Consider the following 10,171-nt stretch of genomic DNA (forward strand, 5'->3'; position numbering starts at 1 on the left):
CCATGATGAAACTAGGATTGTTTCTATTCCTCCAACTGAATGATGGGACACTGATTTCTGGAATTTTACCTGCATGCAGCACTTCACAAGCACTATGAGTGTGCCCACTGAGAATCAAACGGGGCTGAAACCACCATAGCAGCTAGAACACAAATGGTAAAGCACAAAAATTAAGTCACAGCTAAAAAGAAACTGAACTTAAAAAATCTTTTTTTTTTCCTCCTTTGAACAGAGTGAAATTATGGCAATTTTCATATTCTTACAAAGTGTTTTCTGTAAACTTCTGTTTTCCAGTAACAAATCTGTTGGCATTGCAATATCAGTCACACCCATGTAGCCCTAATCCCAAGTACTGGGCTTTTTTTGTTTTCTTCTTCTTCTTTCTTTTTTTTTTTTCCTTTTTCATACAGATCAGAAGAACGAAGGCAACAGAATGCTGTGGATATCACAGAGAAAAACTTTGGGTTTAGTAAAGCAATGCTATTTCCTTGTCTAAGGAAGAATCTTGTACTGACAATCTTTGAGTGAAGACATCGATGCAGAAGGAAAGAAATAATGACCATTAAGTTTTCAGGGAACACTTTAAATTTTCTTATAGTAACTAACTCAGCAAAAGTGATGCTTTCAAAGTACTGGGAAACTGTGGCTTCATACCAGGTGTGTCAATAATTTACACATTACAGAAAGTACAGAAGGCTGAAGTGGAGATAATGGCACCACAGCAGATTTAAGAGTGCCAAGACTTAGGACCTATACCTGGGAAATGTGGCAGGACCAAGGCCACGATAGTGAGGATCTTCAGGGGAGCAGCTCTAACAGGCAGCCTCTCGCAGACGTCATTAGACAGGAGCAGCTGTGCTCTGTTTGCCTCAGCCAACAGCCTTACCACAGTTTTTTAATCTATTTAAATGGACACTCATGTCCCCCTCTCAACCACCCACTGCCACTCAAGTTCCCAAGAAATCAAACCTTTTGTGATGCCTCTTGAGACAGTACATCATACTTTTCTTTAAAGGGGATATTTTTCTCCTCTGGAGGAGCAGAATCTTCTCCAGTGCATTCAGCATCACTTTTCCGATAGAGAGGGTAATGCTGGAAGTAATTAAAAGCAAGGATTAGTTGTTAATGAGCCAGCTTTTCTAGAACAGTAATAAATTCACAAAAACAACATGTCAGTATGTTGCCTCACCCCACCTGTAAAAGGATGGGTTCTGAAGCTGGAAGCTTTCCCACATCACTGCATCTCTTGTTGAAATGATTCGCTTTCTGTGAACAAAATCAAGCCATGGAAGGGGTGAAGGTTAATTAGGCAATAGCTAGGTTTTAAGGGGTATGGGAGGGTGGGGTTGTTGTTGGCTTTGGGTTTTTGTTAAGCAGTTTAGCTCAGATAATACTACCGGCTGCATGAACTCCTAAGAGTTTTACTGTGGACTGGTGAAAGTCCCCATTCTGTACGTGCTGTAAATACAGCTGTGCTCTTTCTGACTGCAGAAAGCAGCAGCAGGATCTCTGCACCAACAAGGCAAAGGAGTTTGAGGGCAGCCCAAGGGAGATAGAATCTGGCAATTTTTCCACTGGGAACTGGTTTCCTGATTGACTGCCAGCCCAGTCAGTCATGCTGCCTACTGTGCATCCAGTCAGCCAATGAAAAAGGGAAGAGGAAGGAAATAAAAGAACCAATTTGATATGAGGAAAAAATACAATTAAAACACTACTAGGCTGTGATGAAAGGATTGCAGTAGAATCAGGAAACTAAAAGAACATGGTTGAAGGCTATAAAACAGAATAATAATTAGTTTTAGGAAACTAAAAGAACATGGTTGAAGGCTATAAAACAGAATAATATCCATAAATATAAATGCAGGATTATGTATCTGGAATCAAAGGGAGGGTTACAGAACTTCTGCCATTCCTTGGAACAGAGGAAATGACACTCCTTTGGCAGTGACAACTGACAGGGAAGTTGACACCATTAGTGCAAAGCAACACTGTTAATAGTTAAATAAACATGGTTAAGAGGGATATGAGGGGGAGACAGACTTGCTAACAAGTTGCAATGTGAATTGGAAGCAGATTTTTTTCAGGAGAGCCTGGCTGTATTCTGACTATGCTACCGTGTCAGTATTCCCATTGTGGCCGAGGAGTCACTGGCTGTAATCAGATCTATAATATAATCTCTTACCTGCTGGGAGCAATTCAGTTTGTGAGAAAGAGCCACAAGTTTTGCCTCTGAGGTACGGCAGACAGCACAGCCATCACCCTCCATGGCTACACTGTTCACTAGGACAAAGCTGGAAAATACCAGGGGGTGGGTAAAGAGAAGTGGGGAGGACAGGAAGGTATTTGCTGTTCATGCACAAATGTGGGATAAACTTCATTTTATAAAATGCAAGTGTTCCTAAGTTGGACATAGCTTAACAAAGTACCGGAATGTAAAAGCTCCTGAAATCATGTGCTATAAATCCTCTGGGTATCTGTACCACAGCCATGTCTCTGCCTGGATGGCTCCTTTATACAGTTGTTAATTAGGTTGCACAATGTACCTTATGCTTCATACTAACACTTAAAAGATTTTTTTTTTCTATTTTAATGGATACTTAAGTTGTATTCTAGTGGAATGTTAGAAGTTCAGCACTAAACTAAATTTTAGGGGAAGGAAAACTTGCTTCTCTCCCCACACAGTTTAGACCTCAGAGACAGAATTTGAGACACTGGATTTCTTCAGAACAACTGAAAACCAGAACAGCACTGCATTTGGGTGACTGCCCTGAGCAAGCTTCATTTTGTACTTTGCAGTCTCTGACACACAAAACAGGATTTTATTCTGAATAGAAGGTTTCCCTGTAGATTTCAAATCAACTTCTGCCACAAGATTCATACCCATTTAGTCATAAATTCAGCTTGAGACACACCCCCAGTTCAATTCAGTCTGCTTAAAAGAAAAATGAGCTGAATGCCTTCACTTAAGAGATACTAGTCAACAGTAAAACAAAAATTAATTCTCTTTGAGCAAATAAAGCTGATTTTACCACAGATTTGTTGTAAATTAGTTTATTTTGGAATATTTCATTAATAGTGCAGCTCATTGCAGTTAATGGATACCAAACATACAATCTGCAACTGCATGCAAGAATTCTGCGGTGCTGTTTTATCAAAGGAGACATGGAGATGTTCCTTAATAATTATTTTTTAAACAGCTAAAATACATATTTTGAGGAACCCACATCTGCATGACAAGCAACAGCTTTATACTGAGCATTCACTCAGAGATCTTCCTAAAATAGACACAACCATTTCCAGACCTGTTCAGAACTTTTCATTAAACTTTTATAATGTTTGCTTAATTAAGGGAACCGGTGTAAACCTGTAGGTTTTGAATATCACATTTCCACGAGTGAGTACAACCCGAGGGCACACATGCCAAACACAGGGTGAGACTCAAACACCTTTCCACACACGCAGCACTGCGTTCCCTCATCCCTTTTGCTCTAAGCCAAAACCAGCTTGAGCATTACTACCCCACCTTGTGGAAAAACTGCACACATGCAACTGGTGTGTTCCCGAATTCCTCAAACAAGTGTTAAGTTCTGCAGACTAAAGAAGTATTAAAATTAATGAAACTCCTAATTTGTAAACACAGAGGGGGTTGGTTCATGTTTCTTTATCCTGCTATGTTTACAGCCATGGCTCATTACCAGCTGCAAGGAAGTATAAAGGCACACCAGAGAAAGGGATTCTGACTCTACAGTACTTTTCCATTTAAAAGGAAATTGTTACACTTTACATTGTTCTAAGTACAGTTCCCTGTCCATATCAAACTACAGGTTTGTACAGAGTGTTTGGGGTTTAACACATCATAAGGTAAGTGATTACAAGAAAAGAAAAAGGCTCCAAGTGAAGCATTCCCAAACTATTTCATCAGAAAAAAATATACTCACTTTATTCCTTTCCGAGTGATCAGTTTTCCTGAAGTAAAGTTGAAAAGCTTTTCAAATCGATTTACCTTGTAAGTAGTCATTCTGTGTCACAGAGCAAAAATACAGCTGAGGTAAGAAATCGCCATTGGAACTCATCTGACACGGTTGCTTTACAGTTTGCTGACCATTCATGCAGCTTGCTGCTCTATCATGCAGCTCACACAATCATTCAGGAAACTCACAGGGATGCTGTGACACCCCTTGTGTCCTCCAGCCCCTCTTGTCAATGCAAGCACCAGCAGAGTGAGGGCACTTACACTCTCCTGTGCTGACAGGAGTGGAAATATGCTCAGGTGCCTTTCTAGGGAGCAGGCCCGGTACAAGGAAAAGCAGCTTCAAGGATTCCGTGTCAGTGCAGAAGGATCAGCTCTGAACAACGCTCATATGGTCAGAGAAGCATAAACCTGTTTTGTGCACAGGCCTTACCCTACATTACGACCCTTTCTAATTTGATCACGATCACAAAGTTTCTGTATAACCACAAAACAGGTCCCCCAGACCTGTTACTGTGGCCATGCTGACACGTCATTCTTGGCACTTGCGTACTCCTGCCACTGCCAAGACTTACTCGTAATGAAATCCGATGTCGTGATTGCCAGCGATGACCACCAGCTCCGTAGAAACTGAGTGCCTGAACATTTTCCCAAACCTCCTGACATCATCTGCCCAGGCCTGCAGGAAAACAACAGAAGAAGAAATTAGTGCCGTTCACAGCACCAAAGGTTTTGCAGTGGGTTTGCATGGTGAGGTTTTGGTACTGGGAGGGCTGCAGGGGTGGCTTCTGTGGGAGCCTCCCCTGTGTCCCACAGAGCCAATGCCAGCAAGCTCCAAGATAGACCTGATAGTGCCTCTGGGATAACAGAATTAGGAAGGTGGCGAAAAAGGAAACCCTGCAACTGCAGCCAGAGAGAGGAGTGAGAATTTGTGAGAGGAAGAGCCCTGCAGACATCAAGGTCAGTAAAGGAGGAGGGTCTCTCTTGTATTTTCTCTCCCCTCTCCAGCTGAGGAGGGAAGTGACAGGGCAGCTTTGCTGGGCACCGGGCATCCAGCCAGGGTCAGCCCATCACAAGCATGTAAGGCAGAAACGCAGATGTTTATGTTTTTTAAGTTTTATATGAGGGGCAAAACTGTCAAGGTACTTCCAAAAATGAAGGAGAATCACAATATTTCAACTCCTGTCTGAAAGACTAGAAACATCTACCAACGGGACAACTGTAGCAGTATTAAACAAAGCCTTGCACACCTAATCTGCTTCCATTTCCTTCAGGAAATTCTCATTTTTTGAAATAAGAGAGCTGATGATGTCATACCTGAGGTGAGCTCCATTTTCCTTCATCAAAAACATCTCCCAGAATAAACACAATATCTGGCTGCAGTAACCATAAGGCGGTTTGGAAAGATCTCTCCATTTGCCATTCCCTGAAAGGAAAATACAGAACCAGTTATCACTGCCTTATCTCTGGATCCTCAGCTCTGAATACACAGACACAGCCTGGCAATGGGAATGGGAAACTGGCTGTTACACACCGAAATATGAAAATACATTTTGAAATTCAAATTAAATACTTAGAAATCAGGTGTAAGGACAGTAGGTGCATCTTACCTGGTGGGTAATTCCACCATGATACAATCAGGACCAAGACATGCAAGAAGTAATACCAGCTTGTTTATTTTTTCATTACAATTCTAATGAATTGCTGTTTAACAGAACAGTAAATTCTTGTCCCATTAGCTACTACTAAAAACTGGGTAGAGATTATTCAAAACATTAATAATTACCTTCTTAGCTTATCCAGCCAATGTCCTTTGATTTCACCAAGGAGGTGTGTATCAGCTAAAATTATGGCCTTTAGGAGTGAAGCTGAAGTCTCTTTTTCACTCATGTGAGCTCCACCTTTCACATCTGGCCATCGGCATTGAAATATTACCACATAGTAAATTAAAAATTCACAAAATATTAACACTGAGCTGACAAAGCACACGAGTTTCAGCAGGAAACACAGCCTCCTCTTCAGAGGGAGATTCTTCACAGTGGTCGAGCTAGAACCCAGCATTGCAGTACCAGCATAAGACAATGGTTTAAGTCCTCCTCTCGCATGAAAACAGTTTGGGCTACTCAAAGGATCATGTTGGGCTTTCTGCCAGCACAAAATCCCTGTGGAGAAAACATAAAATAAAATAATGATTAAGTCAGCATTCCCTGTGGAAAGCTGCCATGCAAGGCCTACAGTGTTAGCTCCTTGTGACTGTGAAAGGCTTGGGAATATGTAATTGACCTGAAGCAGAAAGTTCTCCTCCAGGCACACAGATGGCCAGCTGAGCACAGAGCTGCACTCGCTCCCAGCAGCACCAAGGAAAGCAGATTACGGGCAGCCAGGATCTTGGTGCATGATGCTTTTTTGAGAACTTTACAGTGAAAACACTATGAGTGGGGGTCAAAGGAAGGTAAAGACAGAGCTTAGCTTGAACAGCAACTGCAACAAAGAAAAAAAAATCCGTTAGGATCCATATAGAATCACTGAGGTTGGAAAAGAACCCCAAGACTGAGTCCAAGCCTTAACCCAGCATTGCCAAGTCCACCACTAAACCATGTCCCTAAGTGCTACACCCATACATCTTTAAAATACCTGCAGGGATTGTGACTCCTCCACTGCCTTGGGCAGCCTGGTCCAATACAGGAAAACCCTTCCAGTGAAGAAATTTTTCCTAGTATCCAATCTAAACCTCCACCGGCAAACTTGTGGCGACTTCCTCTTGTCCCATCACTTACTCCTGGCTACAGCCTCATTTCAAGTAGTTGTAGAGAGCAATAAGGTCTCCCCTCAGCCTCCTTTTCTCCAGGCTAAACAACTCCCAGAGGACATCTTCTGGCACAAGTACAAAACATGACTACACCAAATCAATAGCATTACCACCTTTAATCTGGTTCATTGTAATCTCCAAGAACCACGGGCAATTCCCTATTCCAGAACAAGTTCAGGGGAGGTCTCCAGGAACACAGGCACAGATACACAGGTAATTAACTAATGCTGTTTCATTTCTGACAAGAGGAAAACAAGAAACATCTAAGCCTCAAAAAAAGAAACTTCGCTACAGTTGTAGAGAAACAATGAGCCAAATTGGTGAGGTAACTGTATTTACTGCTTTCTGCTGCCTTGGATACCTTGTAACCTACACAGGGACTTTACCCCTTTTGAAACTCGAGTATTTTTATCTGTTTCTTCCACAGCCCTCAGTAGGAACACTTTTTCAGGGTAAGTGCCCACCAGAAAGTATCCCAGCTGAGAGAACAGAGGCAGCAGCCCTTACTCTCCAAAAAAATTCCTCAGTTTCCATATCCAGCCTCTCACAGTCTCAGTCTGAGGAGCGCTGCAGGTCTGAAAGCCCTGCTCTTTAAAGGTAAACACTGTGGCATGCTCACAGTAAAGGGACTCCAGGGGACCTAGAGAGATGCTGCTGCTTCACAGGCCCAGGAACAACTTCCAGAGGAATCCACAAAATATTGTTCCCCACCCAACAATGGGATTGCAATTTTGCTTTCTACAATAGAAGAATCCTAATACAGGACTAATATCCAGGATGTGAGCAATTACTGAACATAGTATTCAGTGATTAGCAGACCAAGACAGAATTAGCTAAATCTGACTACAGCTGTAAATATCTGCTACCTTTGAAAATTTATACTCCAAATATCAGGAAAATTGGGACAAAATTACAAAGCCACACAAAATTAGTGGATTGTTTCTAAAATCTTGGCATCAGTTATATGCAGAACACAGAACAAAGTTAAATTTCTTCACTGTCCTATGAACTAGCCCATTCAATCTGTGTCTCATGGAAAGTGAATACTGACACATGATTATTATTATTATAATATTATTTTTCCAACCAAAACCTCTATTTGATAATAGCCACTTGTTTCCAAACACAAGCTTCCCATATCAGCACTATAAAGTACTTACTTGAGACAAAGAACCATTAGCCTGCACTATGAAACATTTCTAATATGCATTATCAAACAGTAGAATGACTAACACTTAATTGCATGGAATTCAGTTCTACCTAAACTTGGTTTAGCAGGGAAAAGCCACAGGCCAAATGTCACAATTCCACAATATGTGGAACTACACACAGAGACTGAATAACCTGTTTAATCCTCATCTCACCTGCACTTTAACTAGCAAAATAACAACACTTTGCTTGTAGATCTCATAAGGAGGCAAGATCAAAGCAGAGGTATCTGCTAACTGGCACAGCAACAAGGACAGAAAGACAGGCAAATTCTTATCCAAATAATATTATTATCCACAAATTTATATGGCTTTATCCTGCAAAGTTGGAAGTAGTACTTATTCGGAAGTAGACTTTGGTAGTCTGAGACAGTCTCCTCTTCCAACAAAAACAGTATTAATTGGAACAGAAAATGCCAGTAAGTTATTTAACTTGCATTAGCCATGTCCAGAAAATAAATAAATGAATTAATACTGTCAAGGTAAAAAAAAAAAAAAATGAAAGACCCAACAAACACCAACAAACCAAACCTGCAATCAGTAGAAAATAAAAATATCTTCAAGGCAAAAGTGCCTTTTTCAAAAGGCACAAGCAGCAACAGACACAACCAATGCCACAGAGCTGGTCACTTCCTCACACATTCCTCCTCCGGCGTTTCTGCTGCTAATTGTTACTATTTGGACAGTAGTGCCGCAGGTGTAGAAGTTGCCAGAGGCGCCCCATCCGCACCCTAGACCGCCAGCATTCCTGATAGTGAAAGGAAAAGCGGAAAGGGAAATGAACTAAACGAAAAAAAAAAAAAAACCAACCTCAAAGAGAGTCAGCGATGCAGATCGAGCTGAAAGAGCTCCTGCTACTGGCTGAGAGAAATCCCTGCCCACCTCGCTCTGCCACCTGCCAGCCCACGGCTGCCCCCATCCCATCCCATCCCATCCCGTCTCCCATCCCCGCAGACCTCCGCCGGGAATGCACGGCCGCTGCTGGGTGGAGCTGCGGCCCCGCGTGGCTGCGCAGCGCAGCTGCTGCCGCTCCTCCTCACACGGCTCGTTTTTCTCTGGAGAGTCATTTCCTCACCAGAGCTGGGAGACCCCAGGGATGAGAAAAGACTGAAGGATTCATCGCTGTTTCTTGTTCTGCGCGACATTTAAAAATCAGCCTGTGGACGAGGACAATTACTGAATCGTTTAACAACGGGACCAAAGTTTAAACACACTTAAAGTGTAACTTTACAGCACAACACGGTGGAGGAAAAAAAGCTGCGGTGACTCGTGCTGCTTCCTTCTCCAACTTTCACGTTTATTTTACTTATTAGCAAATGTTACAAACATTTTTGCACTTATAATTTTTTGTTATACGTGCTATCTTCCCTATTGTCTTCCATCAAGTTTACTGGCAATGCAGACTTGCATCACTCCTCTTTTGTTTCCTTCTTCCATCTCTTGTTCAGAACATTATCCAGCTTTAATTCCGAAGTGAGCCAAGAATGAAATAAACGAACAGAGGGGTCTATAGCCAGGCACATGGAGTTCTGGAGCTTCACCCTATCACTTAGTGAATATGCAACTCGGAACAACACTGAACACGCTGAGGCAAATTTCTTTATTAAATTACAACTGCATAAAACTGTCCTAACAAGCCAAGTGGGACACAAGAGTCTTAATCCTACTCTTAGTCCTATCCCTCAGGAGTGTCCATGTATTTTTATGAAGCTAAAGAAGCTGTATTAGGTTATAAGCAAACTAAGACTTTCTACCCTAAAGCAGTTTTCACTCAACTCTCCCATCACAATCTCACAAAGGCAGAGATTGACACCTTTCAGAAAAACAGTTCTGTAATGTAACGATGTTACACTTCAGTGGAACGTCCTTACAAACAAGTTCAGATTCAAATCTCACAAGGTTCTGCAAGCTACACTTGTAACTGGGAGTTGTGTCTTTTCACTCCCAGTTCGCCCTCCCTAAAGCAACACGACATTTCTGCCCTGTGGACTCTGCACTCCCACTTTCCTTTTCAGCTCTTCAAACACCAGAGTTCTTCGAGCACCTTGCTCTTGAATCAAAAAAGAGCTTCTGATGAATTCTTCTTTTGATGATGCAAAATGCTCTGAATACACTTTCCAATTCTGAACACTAAATCCTTCCTTCATCCACAATTTTCCACTTATTACTGAGATTGAAGAAAAA

The 10,171-nt window shown here is 41.9% G+C and overlaps 1 protein-coding gene across 8 annotated transcripts in view; it reads right to left on the minus strand.

Moving 5' to 3' along the window:
- MPPE1 (metallophosphoesterase 1) overlaps nucleotides 1–10,171 on the minus strand; it is a 29,632-nt gene that overhangs the window by 1,595 nt on the left and 17,866 nt on the right. For 2 of the 8 annotated variants that reach the window (XM_066183659.1, XM_066183668.1), the window contains exons 2-9: nucleotides 5,757–6,132; nucleotides 5,288–5,396; nucleotides 4,546–4,649; nucleotides 3,939–4,019; nucleotides 2,183–2,291; nucleotides 1,195–1,266; nucleotides 970–1,092; nucleotides 2–142 (exon numbers count right to left, since the gene is read on the minus strand). In XM_066183659.1, the coding sequence (XP_066039756.1) occupies nucleotides 2–142; nucleotides 970–1,092; nucleotides 1,195–1,266; nucleotides 2,183–2,291; nucleotides 3,939–4,019; nucleotides 4,546–4,649; nucleotides 5,288–5,396; nucleotides 5,757–6,031 (1,014 nt within the window). In that variant the 5' untranslated portion in view covers nucleotides 6,032–6,132. Of the gene's footprint in view, nucleotide 1; nucleotides 437–969; nucleotides 1,093–1,194; nucleotides 1,267–2,182; nucleotides 2,292–3,938; nucleotides 4,020–4,545; nucleotides 4,650–5,287; nucleotides 5,397–5,756; nucleotides 6,133–6,253; nucleotides 6,452–8,518; nucleotides 8,767–8,797; nucleotides 8,935–10,171 lie in introns of those variants that run through there. The other 6 variants (XR_010720836.1, XM_066183637.1, XM_066183628.1 and 3 more) reach the window with 6 other exon arrangements.

This window comes from Chamaea fasciata, unplaced genomic scaffold (assembly GCF_029207755.1).
Source record: "Chamaea fasciata isolate MVZ Bird 193981 ecotype frontalis unplaced genomic scaffold, bChaFas1.0.hap1 SCAF_1, whole genome shotgun sequence".
In the NCBI taxonomy this organism is placed as follows: Eukaryota; Metazoa; Chordata; class Aves; order Passeriformes; family Sylviidae; genus Chamaea; species Chamaea fasciata.